This window comes from Myotis daubentonii, chromosome 7 (genome assembly GCF_963259705.1).
Source record: "Myotis daubentonii chromosome 7, mMyoDau2.1, whole genome shotgun sequence".
Lineage (NCBI taxonomy): Eukaryota > Metazoa > Chordata > Mammalia > Chiroptera > Vespertilionidae > Myotis > Myotis daubentonii.
In genome coordinates, this window is record NC_081846.1 from 50,139,552 (window position 1) to 50,161,924 (window position 22,373).

A 22,373-nucleotide genomic window follows, 5' to 3' on the forward strand; every position below is an offset into this window, starting at 1 on the left:
TATAAGTCTCAATAATCTATATAGGTGATAGTATTTGTTATTTTCACACAGTGCAGACGAATCATAGTAGATGCTTTTGTAAGGAGAGAGTAGTAAAGCAAGCATTGTAAAGAGGACATTGGCGACACGGGAGAGCTGTTAGTCTTAGGTTATATAGTTTGGTTACTTCCACGCACTCTTTTAGCTGCAAATCGCTTTAGCTCTGGGGCACGTGCCTTTAAACGGGTTAATCTTACTTCACGTTCTGCAAGCTCATTTACCACTTAGGAAGGCAGAGTCCTCTTGGAAGGCGGTTCTCATCTCAGCATCCGAGGTCGCATATCCCACGCTTTCAAAGAGTCTTTCACTCTCCTGCCACCTCTGTTGAAAATTCCGCCTTAAATCGGTAGGCGAATCAGAAATGTCCAAAATATGGCCAGCGATGACATCTTCATAGGTGGGCGGAGCGTGCTTGAAGTTAAAGCCCGACTTGCCAGCTTCGGAGGTGAGCGATGGAGACACTGTCCTCTTGGACCCAACAACTCGACTCTCGAAGGCTTCCACCCCGGAGAAGAGCTCCCCTGGAGGCCTCGCTTCAGCGTGGGCTCTGGGCAGCCCCCCAGGAATGGAAAAGCCTGTGAAACTCGAGTTTTCTAAAGATGTCAATCCAAATTCCTCCTTCTGAAACGTACGGCTTTCTTGTTTTTCATTACGGTTTGCTTCTCCATTGACATAAACTCTGGTATTTGACTTTGCCTCAAAGACTGGGCCATCCTCCAATCCCCGGAACCATCTGCTGATGTCACCGTCGGGGTCATGCACAAACCGGCCAGCGCTTTGCACGGTCCGGTTGGCCGCCCCGTACCTCTGCGTGCGCTCCGCCAGGCGAGGCCCCTCCACCCTGCGGATGATTTCCACCGAGTCAAAACTCTGCGTGTCCGGCACCACGCCTTGGGCGGCATTCACTCCCTCTTGGAGAAGGTAAGTCGCCCTTTCCTCTACTTTCCTCACTTCCTCTTGCGCTTCTCGGAAGGAGCCCCTCTCCCCAGGATTCACACTGATCGGTATGGTTATCGTAGGAGAGTCCCTCCCACGAGTTTCTATCTTAATCTGCCGGCGCAGGGTTGCAGGCGAGGGGATGACCTCGGACCTCTTCTCTACAATCGGAACCGGGGTTCCTGGGGAGCAGGGGATGGCCCCCCTGGCTAACTTGGCAGTGGTGTCTTTGAGTTTGACAAGTTGTTCGGAGCGACTCCTGGGTGGAGAAGGGGAGGTAGTCGCACTGTGAATGCTAGATGTGTGTGACACAGGCGTTCTTGGTGATGGTTCAGCCAAACTCTCCTTTTCAGGGGACTGAGAAAGCTCAGCTTTAGTAGAGGTTTCTGTCCGCCGGGCGGTGGACTCGATTGTGATAAAAGTTGGCGATGGTGCGCGTGTTTTTAAGGAGGGAGGGGGAATCTTGCTATCCTCCAATTTAATTTTCTGATGGGTCTTCATATGATTATGAGTAGTCGCTGCAGAGTGGGTTTCTATTTGGTGGTGCTGTGTTTTTTCGACAATGGCATTTTCTTCCTGCTCAGTGTTTTTATTAGAGTTGACATTAACATGAGGCACTTTGGATAATGTTTCATTAAGCTCAGTGGGTTTATTTCTCTGCTTTCCTGCTTTAGAGGATGTCATGGCTGTTTGAATTATATTTTCGCAAGACACAAGCATGTCCTCTGCTTGAGTTTTAATATGCGTTATTTCTTCTTTGATTTTCTCTATGTTTTTCTCCACAGTAATGCGAGATCCGTACTCTCTTTTTTCTTCACTTAATAGCCATACTGGAATAATATTTAACAATGTCTGAAATGTTTTAAGGCCACTTGTATCTGGTTCTGCTTCAAACTGTTTTATCCTAGACAAAATCTGTTGTAGTTCTTCACGTTTTCTCAAAAATTCCAATATATTGATAGCACATTTTCCATTATCCTTCTGGGATTCTTTCCCAGAGGAAAATAAAGATTTGTTTTGTGTAATCTCTCGCTTTGAATCTTTAGTATTAGAAAAGACTTGTTTCTGTTGTATGCCCTTGACTCCAAGCCATTTTTCTTCCTGAAGATTACTGTAGGGCTGGGGCAATTTTTTATGTTCAACTTGACTTTCAGAGCTCTGTATTTGTGTTTGCTGAAAATTCTCAGTCTGTGAATCAATATGTGCCTCTGTAACCTTTTGCTTGACTACCTTCTGTGCCGACTTATTTAAATGTTCTTGTTTGCTTTCAACTATTAGTCTCTCTTCTTTTGGACTAATGGCTGGTGGGTCCTGAATGGTTCCTTCACTTTCTAGAAGTGTCCCCCTCTCAGATTCTCTAAATTCTCTTTGCTTCTCATGAACTATGGTGCGCTTACTTTCACGGCCTTTCCCTGAGAGTTCTACAGGCAATTGTATTGTCACTCTTTTTTCCTTCTTAGGCAATTGCTGATATTTTTCAGCCACGGATTGCTTATTACTATATTCAGTGCTTGCTTCTGTTTCCTCGGTTTCCTGATGCTGTTGTTTGGTAATGGTTTGCACATCAACTTCAGAATGCTTTTTATGGCTTTCGTAGCTGTGGTCTGTCTCATGTAATTTCTGATCTGGAGTTGGGAGCTTGATGGTTCTAACTTTGAAACCTGGGGAAGCTGGTTTGCTTTGGGGCAAGTGCAACTGCCCCAGATACTTCTGCTGTGTTTGCTGTGTACTATGTTCTTGGTGACTCTGTTGAATGTCACAAGCTGACTTAGATAGTCTCACGTCCCTGGAGCTCTGTAAAACCTCCTTTTTCATGGCACCTTTGTCTTCGGAGGCTGCTAGAACATATTGGGGCCTCTCGGCGGCAACTGGTACTGCTGGTGTGGGAAGCTTGTTATCAGTACACACTCCTCGTACTTGAGAGTCGGGGTGGGGTTGGGCCACAGTGACCCCCGAATGCATTCCAGGGAGGGGAACTGCCTCATGTGTTTTTTGTAACAGCACTTGGTTTTCCAACTCTGATATGTTTTGGCTTGGGCATTCTGGTTTGACTATGTTGTAGCAAAAACTCTCCTGTTTCTGTTTTTCAAGCTCTTCCCTTTGTTGTCTATATTTTTCTTCAGCAAGCATTAAAGGTGTCTTAAATTTTCTCATATAAGGTTTTGGACTTTGTTGTCCTGAACCCGCAGGAAATGAATGAGATTTGACGAGAGGTGTTTTTCCTTGTTTTTCCTTGGGTGGTAAAGTTTCTGAAATTGTCTGTGAGAGAGACCTTGTGGAGTCCATAGATAATTGTTTTCTTTCAGAAAGACTTTTCCCAGATATGTTCTGCTTCGTCTCTGTTTGTTCATTGCTAGTCACTGTTATTACTCTTTTCTGATCCTTTGAGGGAGTGATTTTACATTCCATATCTGTCAGGGAATTTTTCAGTTCAGTTCTCGGGGAACCATGAAACCTTTTGTCTTCTAAGTGCTTGGGGAGTTTGGGTTTTGGTAATGTGGGAGGTGGCAGACGTTTTCCTGATTTTCCTGTTGTGATTTTAGCTTGAGAATGAGTTTGCTGAGCCCTTGAGGCTTCTTCTTGGGAATATTGTACGAATGCGCCGCTGTGCTCTTCTTGAACAGAGGAGGAAAGGAGATATGCTGGGTTTAGAGATGGAGTTGGAGGAGGGGGAGGTGGTAGAAACATCGACTGATATTCTCTTTCAGCTTTCTCATCTTCTGGTGGTGGAGGAAGAGGGAGGCCTGGGAAATTTTCAAATTCAGCCTTTGATTTCTCTGTGGACAGTGAGGGAGGAAGCCCGTTTTTTTCAGGCAACATCATTAAAGGCGGTGGAGGAGGAAGAGGAAATTCTATTTCAGATGATGCATTGGAAGCTGGAGGAGGAGGTGGAGAAGGAGGTGGAAGAGGGCACTCACTTTCTTTTACATTATTTTCAGGGTTCAAGTTGATTTGATTAAAGGACATTTCCATTGCCTTTTTTAAGTCTGTGGAAGTATTTGTCTTCATTAGAAAGTCCTGGCTGTTCAGATAAACATCAGTCTTCTGCTCTTTGTCAGTTGCCTTGAATTTATTGTGGCTTTTTGGGAAGACTTTGACTTCTGTTATATTTGATATGTCTTGATCTACAGGCAAAGTCTGCCACATTGGCTGAGGGTTCACATCCTTTTTCTTTATATCTTTGTTACAATATTTCATCTCTTGACTTAATAAGGTTTGCTTCTGAAAGTCCCCTGAAACTTCACCAGTTTCTCCAACCATCTTGTTGACTGGACCCTGGGTTGGACTACGAGTAGAGCTTTGTGTATTTATAGATATTTTACTGTTTTCTATATTTTTAGAGCTCTTTACAGGGAAAGACTCAGTCTTCTGGTGCTCATTCCTCATTTTGCAAGTTTGAGTCTGTTGCTTTCCAACTGCTTTAGCAATAGATTGGGTAGAGTTAAAGACAGCATCCTTCTTCTGCTTGTTCACTGTCTCTGATTCCTTAGTTTTTAGATTTTCCTTAACTGACACAGTTGAAGTCAGTTGTCTGCTTATATGTTCATCTCTAAGATGCTGCTCTGTTGTCGTATCAGTCCATCTACCCATTTTGTCGCCTGATTCCAACACATTTTTAATAGCCTTGTGGTGTGAATTAGATAGTTTTCTAAGGCTTTTCTCAAGAGCATCATTGTTTTGTTCACGATCTACGACAATCTTTACAGTGCCTTTAGGGGCTTTTGGAAGATCAACCTCAGTTCTTTCTTCTATTAAATTCCCGTGACAAGATTTACTTGTAGTTTGGCTGAGAGTGTCTGTACCCCCTGGCCACCTGGCTACTGGCTCCAATGGTCCTGGTCTCGGCTGAAGAACATATTTTCTGTCTGTCTGGACAGCCATCTGATGCATCTCTGTGTTCTGCTCTTGTGCGGAGTCTCCCATCGCAGCTTGCACACCTTCTTTGACTGCACCTTTTTTATTTACCTCTTTGAAAGCTCTTTGTGCTTCTTTCAGATTTCTTAATGAGCTTTCAAGGTCATCTCGGAGAAGCTCCTTTTTCAGGATTTCTGTCCTTGTGTTTGCAGTCTTTTCAAGGCATTCCATAGCTTTCTCAAAATCATCAGGGATGGCATTGGCCTGTTTAGATTCCTTATATGGTTGGCTTAATTCCTTAAGTGACTTGAGTGTGGCCAGCATGTCGCCTTTTATAATCTCTTCTGTTTTAGCCACTGTTTTCTGATTTATGGCCTGGCTGAGGGAACTTAGGGTTGATTTCAAATCACCTTTTACAATTTCTTCTTTGGGTGCTTTACAAGCTGTACTAGCAGGCTCTGTCATGAAAACTTTCACTGTATTTTGCACATCTCCTGGAACGATATCAGTTTCATTAACAGTACGTTCAACCTGAGACTGCCTTTTACTTAGTAACAGTTTTGTGCCCTCTACATCACCACCAATTATTTCTTCCTCTGTCTCTTGTGTCCCAGCTGTTACTGTTTCATCTGACCCTAGATGGAGTTGTTTGAGATAATCCAAAGCACCAGTTTCTATGCATGTTGTGAAAAACTGAACATTTCCCCTCTCAGAGGCATCGATTTTCGCCCTTTCAGATGTTTTATAGTTTGATATGGAAGATAGCAAATTATGAATGGTACGTTTTACATCACCCCCTATCACCTCTTCACGCTCAATTGTATCACCAGCATTTTCATGAAGAAGACAATAGATGGTCATATTAATATCTCCTCTTTCATCCTCCTGAATTAAAATGCCTTTCTTTACAGATCTTTCCTCAGAGAATAGGTTTTTTATTGCTTGTTGCACATCACCACTCACTATCTCTTCTTTTTCAGCATGACATTCTGTTGACCTGTTTAATAACTGAGTTTTGGTCAAATTAACATTTCCCTTCTCTTCTTCACTAACCACAATCTCTCTTTGCGTATAGTCTCTTTTGGAAAGTAGGCCCAGCATTATTTTTCTAAGATCAACCCTGATAACTTCTTCTTTCTGTATCTCAGGAGATGTTTGATTCATCAGCTTATATTTCGCCATTCGAACATCTCCAACTTCATCAGCTTCAATGATGATTCCAGGAGCCTCTATAACTTTTTGAGAGTAGAGTTCTTCTAAGGTTTCTTTAATGCTTTTGCCAATAATTTCCACCTTTTGTACCCCATTTTCATTAAATTCATGAAGGGGTGTAGTTTCAAACAGCCATGTAGTTGTCTTGACATCAGAAGGAGGGATTTCTTCCTTGGTGATTTTTGTGACACTTTCATCTGTTTCCTTAATAGAATCCAAAGTCTGGTTCTCAAAAAGCCACACTGCCTGCTTAACATCACCTCTCTGCACGTCTTGCTGAGTGACTGTTTTGATATTTTCATATTCTGACCCTTCTCCTCTCAGCTCATCTATAGTGTGGGTTTCAAATAGCCAAGTAGATGTTTTAACATTGCCCTTTTGTATTTCATTGACACTTACTGTTCTTATATAAGCCTTCTTATTAAAATTTTCAGACTCGAAAAATTGTTTACCTGTCTTTACATCCCCACCTTGAATATGGTCTACAGTGGGCACAATATCACGTGGTTCTGCTGAAATCTGATCTAGTGGCTGTGTTTCAAATCTATATCTGACAGAACTGACCTCTCCTTTCTGAATATCTTCTTGTGTGACAGATTTAATAAGATACACAGTCTCTGATTCATTAATGGAGTCTAATGGTTTTGTTTCAAAAAGCCACCTTGTCCCTCGTACATCTCCGTGGATTACCTCTTCCTTTTTAACTGTTGTCACTTCATGATAACGCCCTTCCTGGTCTTGAATTGCATAGAGTGGCTGGGTTTCAAAGAGCATTCTGTAGCTTTTTACATCACCTTTTATTACTTCTTCAGTAATTGGTTCTTTGGTGCTGATAGAGTCAGATTCTTCTTTAATCTCATCTAAAGAAAAAGTCTCAAAGATAAAGCACCCCTTTCGTACATCCCCACCTTGTATGTCTGTCACTGTCTTAACTAATTCCTCATCTTCTGGGCCTTCTTTGATCCTATCAATGGGTTGGTTTTCAAAAAGCCACCTACAATTTAAAACATTGCCTTTCTGAATATCTTCATTCTTCAGCATTTTGATCTTTTTCAAAACTTCCTCTGAACTGGAACTTATAGAATCTAAGGACTGATTTTCAAATTTATGCCGCATGCTAGAGACATCCCCAGCTTGGATGTCCAGTTGCACAGCCTTGATTTCCTTTCCTTCTTCTCCTTGTATGCTGTCCAAATTTTCTGTCTCAAAAAGAAAACGTGCTGTATGAACATCCCCACCTTGGATCTCCTCCTGTTTTATAGTTTGCAATTTGGCTGTTGCTTCAGAGTCATCTTTTATGGTATCAAGTGGCTGGGTTTCAAAGAGCCAAGTGCAGGCTTTGACATCTCCCTTAAGAATTTCTTCACTGCCAGTCATTAATGAAACTTTTTCATAAAGAGACTCCATTGGCTGGGTTTCAAAAAGCCATTTACAGGTTTTGACATCCCCTTTAACAATATCTGTAGCTTGCTCAGTTTTACTTTCTAATTCTTCCATATTACTAAAATATTTAATTGAATCAAGAGGTTGGGTTTCAAACAGCCATTTAGCAGATTTCACATTTCCATTTTGTATTTCTTGAGCAGATATTCCTCTAATTATCTGAAATTTGTGAATGCTTTCATCAAATTGGTCAATGGGCTGTGTTTCAAAAAGCCACCTGCAGCTTCTTACATCACCTCTAAGGATTTCTTCTTGCTGGACTGTCTTTACCTGATGATATTTGCCAAGGTGATCTTGAATGGCGTAAAGGGGTGTTGTTTCAAAGAGTGATTTATTTAACTCTACAGCACCTCTTGTGACTCCCTCCACTTCTATTTTATGGGATGCATCAAATTTAATTAAATTGTTTGATTCAAAGATATGTGTGTGATTTCTTACATCTCCTCTTTCAACTTCTTCAAGTTTCACTGTTTGTATGTATTCTTTTTTATCTTCTCTAATTTCTTCCAGAGGTTGGGTTTCAAAAATCCATTTTTGGTGCCTAACATCCCCCTTTTCTTCTTCAGAGGCAGTGATTTTTTGAAGTTTTCCTACATCAGGGCTGTCTTTTAAAGCCTCTATTGGAAGTGTTTCAAATAGGTGCTTAGTAGTTTGTACATCACCCCCTATTTTCTCTTCAGATCTTAGAGGACCTGCATCAGGAACTTCATTTAAAATGTCTAATGGCTGTGTTTCAAACATCCAACACTTTCTGGAGACATCTGTACCTATTATTGTTTCCTTTTCAGTGGTGACCTCTTCTGACTCTTCTTTGATTTTCTCCAAAGGTTGAGTCTCAAATAACCACTTTGCCCTACTCACCCCACCTTTGACATTTTCTTCCATGGATATTCCTCTGACGACTTTAATTTCGGTGATATCCTTGTTAATTGTGTCCAAGGGCTGTGTTTCAAACATCCAACGTGCTGTTCTCACATCACCCTTTTCAACATCTTCTCTGTGAACAGTTTTAATTTCTAGCATTTGACCTAAACCATCTCTAATAACATATAATGGTTGAGTTTCAAAACATTTTATACTTCTCTTAACATTTCCCTTAATTTCTTTGAGCTCAGACCTGAGTTGTAGGAGGTGAACCTCATCCATTGAATGAAGCTGCCCAAGTTGATCCAGATGTTGAGTTTCAAACATGTATCTCACAGTCTTGACATCTCCCCCAGTTATGTCTGTTACGGCAGTCATCACTGATTCCTCTGGACTTTGATGCATTTTATTCATCGAGTCTAACGGCTTTGTTTCAAACATCCACCGGGCTGTGCGGACGTCTCCTCTGGCTAGCTCGGGAATTTTTTCAGCATCTTCTTCAATGCTAGAAGCATGATCCCCCAGTGTATCTATGGGTTGGGTTTCAAACATCCATGTGGTATATTTCACATCACCACCAGCAATGATTTCTTGATCAGCAATGCCCTTGGAGACGTTATCTTCAACTGGAGAGCCAGTGTTGATAGAGTCTAATGGCTGATTCTCAAAGACCCATCTTATGGACTGCACCTCTCCTTTCAGAATTTCATCCCACTCCACGTGTTCTCTTTCTGAGTTAAGAGTGTTTTGAGAACTGTCATTTGTATTTTCAAAAACATACCGGGCTTGTTGTACATCCGCTGAAACTGAGCTCCCTGTGTTCACTTGACTAGAAACAATTTCAGAAACTTCACTGATATAATCTTTTTCTAAGTTTTTTCTTAACTCAGGATGGATGTGTTTATATAAACGGTTTAATTCGTACAAATTTCTTTGCTTGGAATATAATTCTTTGGGGACTGGTGGTATTTTAGGAGGACTGGGCAATTCAGGGGACTGGGAAAATGCTGTCACCTCTAATGGTGTTTGAAGTATATCAGGTGGGGGAGGAGGAAATTCTTCTGTCTTTTCTGAAGGACTGGCATGAACTTGTGCCAGAGTTGAGGAAGTGGCACCGTGGTCATTATATCTTGTGGTTAATGTTTCCTTCCTCTGGCTGGTTGAAGTGCAAAAAGTGGAAGAGGTACCCACAGTTGGTGATGGCTTTAAAATCTCTTCATATTCACTTTCAATCTTTAAGGGAGAGAAAATCAAATCTGATAAATATGGGTAGAATGGGGGAGACTGCCTAGGCACTGCTCTTCACCTGTCCATCTGCTTTGAAACTTCCATTGGGAACAACAGGGGACACACTCCATTTAGAAACCTACTTAGGAGCAATATTCAGTATTCATTACTGCCTTTCCTATACTCTATTTGCACATTTGAATTATATTTCCCATTTGATACATCAGTGACTCAGTTTAACATATACATATAACCTTGGTTATTTTTCCTCCTTTACTTAATGTGCTTTGCAGAGTAATCTAGAAGGAAACAAAAAAGTCTTAAAGTACTTTTTTGTTGTTGGTTGTTTTATTTGTTTAGGTATCTGGCATTTAAACGTGACTTTATTATTTTATCTAATATTAGTTATTAAAGTTTAGAGCATACATGATTTTTTTCCTCCCCTATTTTCTCTAGCGAGAAAAGTTCTAACTCTACTGCTTTCCTCAAGTAGTAGAATAATATTCTTCTATGAGACAGAATAAGCAATGTTCAGAATATTTTTGTTGTTGAAAAACCATCTCAAACATTCAATAATTTGAATATGCTGTGCATTTACATCTAGTTTCATACTTAATATGTAGAAAATTTGTCTTACCTTAATCTGCTTGGCTGGGGTTGCTTCTTTGTCAGAACAAAGGACCTTTTCCTGGGCAGACTTTTCAAATTGCTCTTTTAAAAACTTAGTTGAAACCTTTGGAATTTCTTCATCCTCAGGTGTATCTATGACTACAAGTAGGAAAAAGCACCAAAGATATTAATGTAACTATAAACATGATATTTGAGAAGAAATTATAGTTCTATGGGAAACTTCTCACCATATAAGTTAAGTAAAAAGATTCAAGGTTCATAGGTCACGAAACAGACAAAAAATAGTGGTGGTTATCTCTGAATGGGAAGTCACAAGTGATGAAACTGTTATTTATTTTAATTATATATGTATATATATATTTTTCTAAATTTTCTGCAAGTATGTTTTACTTTTATATTCAAGAAAAAATGTAAAAGTTATAAACCAAGAAAAGAGCAGGAGAAGAACACAAAAGGAAGACCAACTTCCATAAGAAAAACCAAAATACAGATATAGTCAGGTAACATTTCAGTAACAGTTGGCTTAAATCTTCCCTTTTAGCTCTTCAGGACAACAAAACTCCTCATTCCCCTTGTATAGGCAAGACAAACAGTACACATTTTATGCAAACTTGCACAGATTTGTCTTTAGTTTAATCTCATATCTGTAGGTTGGAGAAGTGGCCTTAAACATGCTTAAATCTGTTATTAAAAGTAGTACAATCTAGATAACATAGCTGTTCTCAAGGAACTTGATGAACATCACATTTTATTGTAGTTCCCTGGGGCAAGAAAGCAATTCAGAGGTGATTAGATTATCACCTGGCTTTTAGGAGGAATACATCATAGGTTGATGAGCAATGAACTATTTTAGAAGCTTATTGCATCTATCACCACAGGTAGAACGTAATTATACACAGAAATACTACCCTGTTCCCTTTGGGATGATGAGTCACAGTTGTCAACTTTGCGTAGTGAGAGGATTGTGCTTTGGAAGTCCTCCATTCAAACACAGACATATGAATAGAAGAAAGGAATATTTGGGTCAAATAACACCAGACTCTGACCTGTTTCTTGGACATATTGATGTAACTGGGAAGCTTGGTTTATTTCCTCAGTGTGCTTTTCAAGATGAGAGACCTGTGTTTAAAGAAAATTTTAAATAAATAATTATTTTAAGGAAGTCAATGATTTCAGTACTGTACATGTATTTATTATTTCACAGTGATTTTCATCCAAGACTTTAGTGCACCTTGAGAGATGTTAAATGCTTTTACCTCATATTTTAATGCATGGGCTCAGGCTATAACAGAACATATATGGATTGACACATAAAGTGCACTCATATATTTCGGGTGCTTGTTTCATTTTTTCAAAGATGGTCAACTCCAAAATGGGAAAGGAAACACTGATGTGAATTGATATTAAATACGTAAAGGACAAGTAAAGCAATTGCTTATAGCAAGGTAAAAATTTCCACACAGTTCTGAAAACTGTTTGGAAAGTGATGTCTTTCTCAGTAGTTACCGTTTCTGTTCCAAGAACATCCATTTTGTGAGCTTTGGAAGCTTCCTGTTCATTTCTTCCCATTTCCTGGCTGCTTCTTGGAGTGTCAAGCTGACTGCTGCGGATTACCTCCTGAAAATGGATGAATGAATGGATGGATGGGTGAATGGATGCATAAACAGACCTTAAGAAAAATCTGAAAATTTTAACTTTTTTTATTAATGCAATTTCAGTGATAGAGGCATCTGAAAAAAATTAGTTTGCTTGGCTGCTGTAACAAATTACCACAAACTTAGTGGCTTAAAATTACACAAACTTAGTATCTTACAGTTCTGCAAGTCAGAAGCCCTAAATGGGTCTCACTGGGTACTGGCAGATGTCAGAAGGTATGCATTCCTTCCTGTAGCTCTAGGGGAGAATCCTTTTGCAATTCAAGGAGGTACCCATTTTCCTTGGTTTATGGCCCCCTTCTCTATAAAGCTGAGAGTTTCATACACTGCCATTTCTCCGATTCTCTCCTCTGAACTTTAAGGACCTTGTAATAATTTGAATAATCTGGGATTATCTCCCTGTCAAAAAGTCAACTGATTAGCAGCCCTAATTATACCTGAAATCTTAACTATTCTTTGTCAGGTAATTTAACATTTCCACAAATTCTGGGGATTAGGACATAGATCTTTGAGAGCCACCCATAGTAGGAAAAAAAAAAATACTAATGAAGCATCTTGTACACAATGAGAAATATACACCTCAAAAAGAAAATGCAAATTCTTGTTGAAAAATAAATATATTTTGTTGTTTATAAGCCTAATTTTCATGTTACAGAAATACATCTGGATTTTAAGTTGGCCATCTAGTTAGATGACACATCCAGAGTTCAATTGAAGAATATAACCATTAAATATAAGCAGGATAAACAGAGCACATTCTCTCTCTCTTTACACATAGGCATACTTTTGATTTTGGTTAGCACAGATGACCCTGGCAGAACTGGAAGCTTAAAGGTCCTGTTAATTTTGTTGATCCAGTCCTGCTGTTCCTACAGAATGTGGTCTGACACAAGTATACGACTGCTGATTGACTGATATGATGAAGCAGTTGACATACTGCTAAAAATCGTAGGACAAAAGACTCTCCAGGAACACATGTATATTAAGTCCTTTGAAGTTGGAGTTCACTTTTATCTTGACATCTACATGACTAACAAATACTGATTTTGAAAAATTTGACTCAATAGGGAATAATCAAGTGAGCAAAGATGCATTACTACCACTCAAATAGGAACACTAAAGTTTTGTTTATGTTTTACGTGGAGTTGAATAGTTTTAAACTATCAGATTAGAATCCTTTAAATCAAGAATAAGTTTAAAATCAGATCATGAGATCTTGACTTATGGGTTGTTTTTTGTTTGTTTGTTTTTGTTTTTGCTAGTGGACTTGTAGTGGATGGCTCTCCCTCCCTCCCCAGAGTATTTGGTATAAGGGTTAAAGTTATGATTAACCAGCCAGCAGACAGACATTTACAGAAAGTGAAAGATCCAAGGACAGTGGGAATCTGACCAATACCAAGATTCTTCTTGAAGGGCACCATGGTCATTGCTATAGAATCCTGCCGAGGGGGCAAGCTCTGGCCCAGAGGCATGCTTATTTGGCCCACTCAAAGTTTGCAAAAAGTTTTGAATTAGTTAACACAGACAAAAATCAAGATTTCTGCCTGCTTTTTAAAATGTTATAGATCTGGCAATACTGGGTTCACATTCCATACTGGCAGCCAACCTTTTTAGTTGGGGCATGTACTTCTCAGTTAGTCAGCATTCCCATCACTCACTCATATTTAGCACCAAGTTGACATTTTTAAAAAACTTGCCTGAAACCCACAGAAATTTTAGATTCTGATACTTGTTACCAATAATTAGGCTGAAAGAATAAAGTCAGTATTGTGATCTGAGTGTTTTAGAAAGACAAATGCAAAATGTTAGGAGTAAATAAATGTATCTTTGATACATTTTAAAAATTATCATTTTCCATGGCAAACATTTTATACTTAATACTTATACCTCTACAGATTCGTGCACCAGTGGGGTCCCTTGGCATGTACCTGTGGGGATTGGGCTGAAATAGGCAGTTCAATGCCACCTGCCACTCCTGCCTGCCACTCCTGCTCATCCCAGCCCCATTGTGCCTGCTGCAGACTCACACTGCTGCAGCGATGCTCGCCAGCCTTGAGCCCTGTGTCTGGTGCCCTTTGGTCAGCTGAGTGGAGCTCCTGCTGTGGGAGCACACTGACCACCAGGGGGCAACTCCTGCATTGAGCATCTGCCCCCTGGTGGTCAGTGTGCATCACAGTGACCAATTGTTTGGTTTTTCAGTTGCTTAGACTTTTATATATATACTAGAGGCCCATTGCATGAAAAGATTCGTGCAATAGGCTTTACCTTTCCCTGGCTGCCAGTACCAGTTTTCCTCCGGAATCTGGCACCCAGGCCTTCACTGCTCCGGCCGGAGCCGCCTTCAGCGTCTTCGCTGCTCCGACTGGAGCCGCCTCTAGCGCCTTTGCTACTCTGGCTGGAGCCGCTTTCAGTCTTCACTCCGCCGTTTCGCGCTTATGTATGCAAATTAACTGCCATCTTTATTGGTGGTTAATTTGCATATCTCGCTGATTAGCCAATGGGAGGCGTAGCGAAGGTACGGTCAATTACCCTGTTTGTCTATTATTAGATTAGATAGATATATTTACTTGAGTAAAAACACTCCATCCTATCATCTTTAAATATATTTTCTTGTAAGAGATGACACAAATACAGTACAAGTTAAGAGTTATAAGTCTCTACTTCAGCACTTATGTGCTATTGCTAAATAGAACTGTAATTGCTACATAAATTTGATATATTTGTTTCAATGCATCAATTTTACTGCCCCCTGGTTAATGTAACTTAAATAATGTCTCTCTTAAAAATACTGCAAGATTTTGATTCCATCATTTTGCAACTATTTTGTTTGGATTTTTGCCGGGGTCCAACCCCAGCGGGTCCAGGGGTCCCCAAAGGTGTAGACGGAGTCGGCGAAGAGGGAAAGACTCGGAGGCAGCGTTCAGTTGATCAGCATCCTAGCCAGGATCTCCAGCCAAGTTCTGGTTAGGATCTCCAGAGAGGTTCTGCTGGTTCTCCAGCCAGGTTCTGTGGCCACATTCTAGTCAGGTTCTCTTGCCATGTTCTATAGTCAGGTTCAGTCCAGGGTCTATTGCCATGTTCTCCCGCTAGGCTCTGTCTCTAGGCTCTGAGGCCAGTCCCTCTCCAGGATCCTCCGGCATGCTCTCTCCAGCAAAGTTCTTCTGTCTCTAGGCTCCGTGTAGATTCTGTCTTCTTGATTCTGTTCTAAGTTCTGTGTGTTTCTGTCTTGTTACAACTGTATTTATACCAGTTGATTCAATCCTATCAATCTCTATTACAAAGGTTAGGGCGTTTCTTATCTCCATTCCAGGGAGAAAAGATTATGTAGTTTAAGCATGATTGTTCGTAGTTAAAGGGATTAATTACCCGCCTGGCACTTAGTTGAGGGGTTTTATTCCCTCCCTAACTTCAGGAGAAAATCCCTACCTGGGGATTCAACCTTTCTCGGAGAGGTGACTTTGGTTAAAACACAGCGCCAAGAAGGTGAGCAAACATATTAAGAACCGTATGCCATATATGCCAGGTCCCTTGAAACAGCAAGGATGGACCGGCTCCCGGCAAATCTGACTTTCATTCTTCCCAATTGCAGGTATCTCTAGAGTATAGGATTAGGTAAGAGGATGAAACATTTTAATGCTCAGGAAAAAATAAAATTAATCAAATAACATATAATAAAGAATTCTGGCCAGAACACCATATAAATTCACAAAAATAATTCATGAAATTGTTTCCTTAAATTAAATTCAAATGTAGACAAGGCTGCAAGAGACAAAATGCCATTTTTGTCACAGGTAAACTAACCAGGAGTTAGAAATGGGGGGTTAGTACTAACTCCCTCCTCCACTATGTATGTCCTACTCCTGGGTAATTCACTATATAACAGTTAAACTTGGTTTATTTATCCCATTCATCCATTAAATTAAAGAAAAACAGGTGATATATGTACTCTAATTTTGGAACCTAAAGGAGAAAATGTGGCACAATTGCAAAACAATAGCATGATGTTCGCATAGCTCATACCCATCTGATATCAGCTCATGTATAAACCAAGCACATTACAAAAATCTATACACTTCTTCTAAGGAGATTTCAACATACAGGAAAGAATTCACATTCTGCCTACCCATCTTGTCATTGTTATTATCATTGTAGAAAAAGACTTTGTACATTTCTACCCCCCAAAATTACAAACTCATTCTAGTATAATGAACAAGGAAAGAGAAGGACAGACTTTTTTTTTTAATGGTGACTCACTATTATTTTTGACTCCTAGAAGTATAGCCAATAGAAAAAAAATATTTGATGAAAGACTGGCAGAATAGTTAATGATAACTGTCTCAATAGAGTGGAAAAACATTTTATATTCAATGCCAGTAATTAAGCAATTTTACCCATCACTAATCTCATTTTTAATAAAACTAGAGAGTTACGATATATTAATGTTATTCTCTTCTTTGTCAGACAGTAACAATAACAAAATGTGCTATTTATGTTAGCAAAAATGTCAATGGATTCAAGGTTTGAAGGAATAATCAGTTCTTTTATAAGTGATGAGCATAAAACTATGTGATTGATATATTGTGTTTGTCTAGATTTTGATATATTCAAATTCCCCTTTTTTTCCCCCCTGAGTTTTCTCTATTTTTAAAAAATTTACTTTAAAAATTCACAGCATAACGTTTTACACCCCGGGGGTTTGAGCTTAAGTTAAGGTTTTTCCACAATCACTTATACATTTTTAAAGTCTTGGCTCAAATATTATTTTTGCTTTGAAACCTTTCTTGACTTTTCTAGACAGAGTTACCTATTTCAGCTTCTTTTAAAAAAATTAATTTCAGAGAGGAAGGTGAGAGGGAGAGATAGAAACATCAATGATGACAGAGAATCACTGATCAGCTGCCTTCTGCATGCCCCCTACAGGGGATCAAGCCTGCAACCCACGCTTGTGCTGTTACCAGGAATTGAACTGTGACCTCCTGGATCATAGGTTGACACTCAGCCACTGAGCCACACCGGCTGGGCCTCCTTTTCTTTTTGTATTTCTGTACTTTCAGTATACATCTCTATCGCATTGCAGCATCATTATTTTCTAATAGGAAAATCTCCTTTAACTTTACTCATGGATCCTGAAATCCCAATGTTTAGCTTCCTGGTAGATAGTAGGATTGAATGCATGGGCAAATAGTCACATCTTTTTTCTAGGAGTAGGAAAATTTTATGATTTTATCAAAATCTAGTTTAAAATTGAGATTCTAAAATGTTTCCACATAATCCTAGGATTTTATTTTTTGGTATTTCAAGTGAGAATCTTTGAACATTACATAATTGGTAGATGGCGTTACTGAAACTAATGTGTATAACAATAACATGACAATCACTTTACAAAGTGTAGTTAGAAAAAGGCCTCTTGATAAAATTGCAAGTAATCAGAGCATCTATGGAAAAATATGGGGAGTGCTGTGATGCTGTATAGAGGAGCTGGCATCACCAGAGGGAGGAGAAGCCTGTACCAAGAAACCAAAGTATACACTAAGGCAACAATCACATACACAAAGGTAAAGAACCTTTCAAAACAGGACAGCACATTTTCAAAACAGTATTCGAGTGAATTGGGAAGAATTACTATTACATAAAAAATTAAGTTGAGATATTTATGGTGACAATGAAAAACAATATTTAATCCTTATTTTCAATGTACACAAATAGGGACACTTAGATTGTTTCCATATCTTGGCTATTGTAAATAATGTTGCAATGAACATGTGGATGAATGATAGATATGTATTAATTGCCTTTTATTATTCATATTTTTTCTCTCTCTCTCCTCCTCCTCATTCTTCTTCTTGAAGAAGACCCTTTAACATTTCTGGTAATAGTGGTTTGGTGATAATGAACTCCTTAAGCTTTATCTTGTCTGGGAAGTTCTTAATCTGTTCAATTCTAGATAGCTTTGCTGGGTAAAGTAATGTTGGTTGTAGGTTCTTGCTTTTCATTACTTTGAATATTTCATGCCAATCCCTTCTGGCCTGCAAGGTTATATATCTATCTATTATTTATCAGTCATTTATTTATCTATCTCTATATCTGCATGAAATAGAAAAATATATACACATATATTTAAGAGAATAAAAAAGCTCAGTTAGCTGGAAATTTTCTTGAGACAATATTTATTATACCTATAGATGCATGAATTACATAGGTTATTATATAAATCTATGAGAAAAGTATCATTATTCAATTAATTTCAACTTTTTCTTGACTCAAAACAATTATTCTTTGGTCATATTTAACCATAAAAAGCAAAACCTATCATTTGAAAAATACTTAATTTAAAAGTAGAAATATTTGACTTTGAAAAAGGGGTTTCTGAATAAGCAGTGTCAGCTTTAACCCCTAGAATTCTGAATGTCCTCTTCTTTCCAAAAAGTGTTATTTATAGAGCCACATTCTAGTGTCAAAAATGCTGAAGATTCATAGCAAGAGTATATAGAAGTTCACTCTCAAAGGGCCATCAAACATATTAGTTATATAAGTAATATTTATTTTACAAACTAAAAAACAGGATGTATAAAAACATTCAATTTGCAGTTAAGGATGCCTTCCAGAAGTTTTATGTTGATGTATGTTACACAATATTTCAATCCAATATAGACATAAAGCATCTCTAAACCAAAGAAACACTAGGATATAAATAAACATAAAAATACAATGAAAGAGGATAACACTTAAGAGTATTAAGAAGCAGTGAAACTGCATAGAAAAAGCTTGCAAAATGACTGAAAATACTCTCAAGAAAAAGCAGAGGTAACATGCATCTTAATAGAGAAACATAATTATTATACCCTTCACTATTAACTCTCCATCACCAATATTCAATTGATTTTCAAGCCTTGCAAATTTCTATCTTTAATTATCTCTTGAGTCTATGACCTCTTTACTCTAAACCTTCTGAACCATTTAAGTCCTCATAGATTTAATCTACTATTTCAGTAGTCTCCTAACATTTATTCTTCTGTCCAACCCTGACCCCCTTAATATCAATCCTATACAGCCATAAAAGTCTTTCTTACGTACATATCTATTCATATTATTCCCCTGTGTAATTTTCTTTAATGGTTCTTGATTGCCATAGAAAAAAGTAACAGTTCTTTAACATAGCATATAATATTCTCTATTAACTGACCTTTGCCTACATCTTAAGCTTCATGCCTCAGTTATGCCTTGTCATATTCACAAATATATTATTCACAAATATAAAGGAACATGTGTTGTTTCTTTAGCCTATAATGCAAATTCATGAAAATTATTTTCATTTTAAGCTGAAGCATTCTCTGCCCCCAGATGTCCTTTATGACAATCCTTTATCTAAATTAAGTATATCACAACCTCTTGTGTCCCAACAAACTTCATTTATATTTTTCTCATCGAATCTCCTGTATTGTAGTTGTGATTATTTGTTGTATGGCTGTCTCTGATAGAGTGAGCTCCTTGAGGGCAAATTAATATCATACTCATCATTACATATTTTGTCCTTGACATATGGTAGATGCTTAATGATTATCAGCGGAATAAAAAAACGAAGACACACACTCTGGAGTTAGTCTTTCTAGTTAGGATCACATTTGCTCATTTTCTTAGAATGTTACTTAGACCTTCCCTGAGCCCATTTCTTGTACAAAAAAAAAAAAAAAGTAATAATAATAGTACCTAGTTCAGAAGGTTATTGTGAGGAGGAAGTAAGTTAATATATGTGAAAATTTATTTCAAGTGCTATTTTAATGTTTGCTTTCTTTACATAACAAATATTCATTGCACACCTACTTTGTGTGAGCTATTTTCCCAGTTACTCTGTATACATACTAAACAAGGCCCCCCCCCCAAAAAAAAAAAGTGAATGAAAGTACATGGTTTGTGGCTATTTCAATGAATTTAACCATGAATTTTTCATTATAGAATTAAACCCAGAAACTAAAAAGAAGCAGGTTCCAATACATAAACATATCCCCCCACTAGGGAATTAATGGATTTGGTGTGTGTGTGTGTGTGTGTGTGTGTGTGTGTGTGTGTGTGTGTGTGTTATTCAGAGAGAAATAAGCAAAGAGGTGCCTGTGCATTTTATAACTCTTCCCAATCCTCTGGTTCCTGGGACATGGAAATGCTTTACATGGCTGAAGAGTGGCTTTGTGATCACCTAATCCAGTTTTTCTATGGTTCATCTTTCATGAACTGATACCACACTTCACAGTGATTTAATCTACTGTTAGCTTTCAATTTCAAGCATCAGAGTCTGACTGATTTAAACAGGAAAGATAATTTTGTAAAAATATGTTGGTCTGCTTGGGTGGGGAGTATAAATCATGGACACAGACAACAGTATGATGGTTACCAGGGGGGAAGTGAGGTGCAGGGGGGATGAAGAGGGTCACAGGGGTCAAATATATGGTGATGAAAAGACGCTAGACTTTGGGTGGTGAACACATGATGAAATATACAGATGATGTATTATAAAATTGTACACCTGAAACTTATATAACCAATGTTTCCAATAAATTTATTTAAAAATGAAATAGAATAGGGACAAGAAAGAAGGAGAGCCATTATTCTTAAGTAACTAAATATTGCAAAGAACTGCACAGTTACAAAATGTCTTTAAAGAATCCAAAAATTAATATGCATGTGCAGAAATTTTTACTATATATTAATTCTTAAAATATCACTGGATCTTTCATCATAATATCCTTTCACTATTATATCAGATAACTACAAATTTTGCTTTCTTTTTTTAAGAGTTGGTGGTTCAGAGACACATCATTTCTAGAAATATAATATTGGTCATCAAGTGCAAAGATTCAACAAATGGTAAAATCAATCGCAGAAGTTAAAGTGGTCTCAAAATTGCAAAGAGGTTCTTACAAAAAGGATGAAGAATTATTTGCTTTAAGTAGTTGCTTATACATTTTACATAAAAATATACACCAGCAAGTAATAAAAATTGAGCCATTTAACTCCTATAGATTTATAGAAATAAATCAGATGAAATTTAAGGACATACTCTTTGACCTGTACTGGATTTTGTCCCAACTAAGCTTACCAATACTAGTGCATTGTAAAGGACAGAACACCTACACACTTGCTGGGAACGCATGACTAGAGCCCCAGTTTGTTCTATAAGGATGGGTCAGAGCAGATGAGATTCAAAAAGGCTTCGAAGGAATGGTAGGTTTTTAACACTTATTTCAAGCAGTGTGGTCTGTGAAATACTAAAAGATAAATTTGATCACATATCTCAAAATTATAAAAATAGATATTATAATGAGCATAGGAGCCAGATACAGCACTCATGATCATTTTATTTAAGTAATTTAACCTGCATTTTGTGCAAAATGCTATTGTCTGTCTCACCACTGTTTTTATAGGAGGAAATCAACATATTTGAGTTTGATTTTGATACAGAAAAATTAATTTTATATAATTCTCTCATCCATACATTTTCACACTCCCTACTTCCCACAAATTATTGATTTTTCCCCTCTATTTTCTGTACCCAGACTTGATGTTATACTTTCTCATTATTATAACATCTATGTTGTTATGAAAGGCCTAGAAAAAATAAAGACAGAAAGGAAAGGAGTTGAGGACAAAAGGAAAACTTTTTTGATCCTCCAAAAGAAAAAAATAACCAATAACACCAACAACGAAAATGTGATTTGGGGAAACTTTGCTGATATTTTTGGAATAGTGGTACAACTGTCTATGTTAGGCTCACAAACTGAACCCCAACCTAAAGTGGACTTCATCAAAGTCTCTGGAAGCTCCCCCAAATATTTCTGAACACTGTGCAAATGATGATTTATAGTATTCAAATTATTATAATTTGTCCTCTGTACAAAAGAAATGAATTTAAAATGCCACAGTAGGATGATGTCTTTAGAAGTATTTGGTATTTGCCCAAGGATGGGTTGAGTTGACTGAGGGGCATGGTCATCTCTGGGATAACAATCTTGGCTCAGGTTTGAATTGTCATGTTCATTACTGCACATTAGAACCACCTGGAGAGCTATAAAATCCCCTGGTCTCTGATTACATGCCAGAACTAGTGAATCAGAATTATCTGGGCTTTCTGGGGGAGTTCTGTGTATCACCAGAGTTAAGGACCACTTCCCTGAGGGCGTAGGTGACCAGAGCTCCCACTGATTCCATGTCCCAGCCTAAAAGGGAGAGTGCTTTGATTCTGCTTCCTTATCCAGTCAGGGGAGATGTAGGAGGTGGTGTGTCAGGGACTCTGAAAGATGCTCTGGTTCAGATCCAAAGTGATATAGAAACCAGCAGACAGAGGCCTCATTGAAACCTACTACTACTACACTCCTATACCCCAACCCAGGGGACCCTGGGGGAGTGGCACATAGTAGGGGCTTTTTAAAGATTGTGGATGCCTTTCTAGACAGACCAGACTCATGCAAGCCTTAATGGACACAGGGGAACAATTAGTGTTTCATTGGGGCTTGTAGAGAA

The 22,373-nt window shown here is 38.3% G+C and overlaps 1 protein-coding gene across 3 annotated transcripts in view; it reads right to left on the reverse strand.

Annotated features, from left to right (window-relative positions):
* The window catches only part of XIRP2 (xin actin binding repeat containing 2), a 72,226-nt gene that overhangs the window by 12,688 nt on the left and 37,165 nt on the right, over nucleotides 1-22,373 (reverse strand). For 2 of the 3 annotated variants that reach the window (XM_059704218.1, XM_059704219.1), the window contains exons 4-7: nucleotides 11,713-11,823; nucleotides 11,253-11,325; nucleotides 10,214-10,344; nucleotides 261-9,582 (exon numbers count right to left, since the gene is read on the reverse strand). In XM_059704218.1, the coding sequence (XP_059560201.1) occupies nucleotides 261-9,582; nucleotides 10,214-10,344; nucleotides 11,253-11,325; nucleotides 11,713-11,823 (9,637 nt within the window). The remainder of the gene's footprint in view (nucleotides 1-260; nucleotides 9,583-10,213; nucleotides 10,345-11,252; nucleotides 11,326-11,712; nucleotides 11,824-22,373) is intronic. The other variant, XM_059704220.1, reaches the window with a different exon arrangement.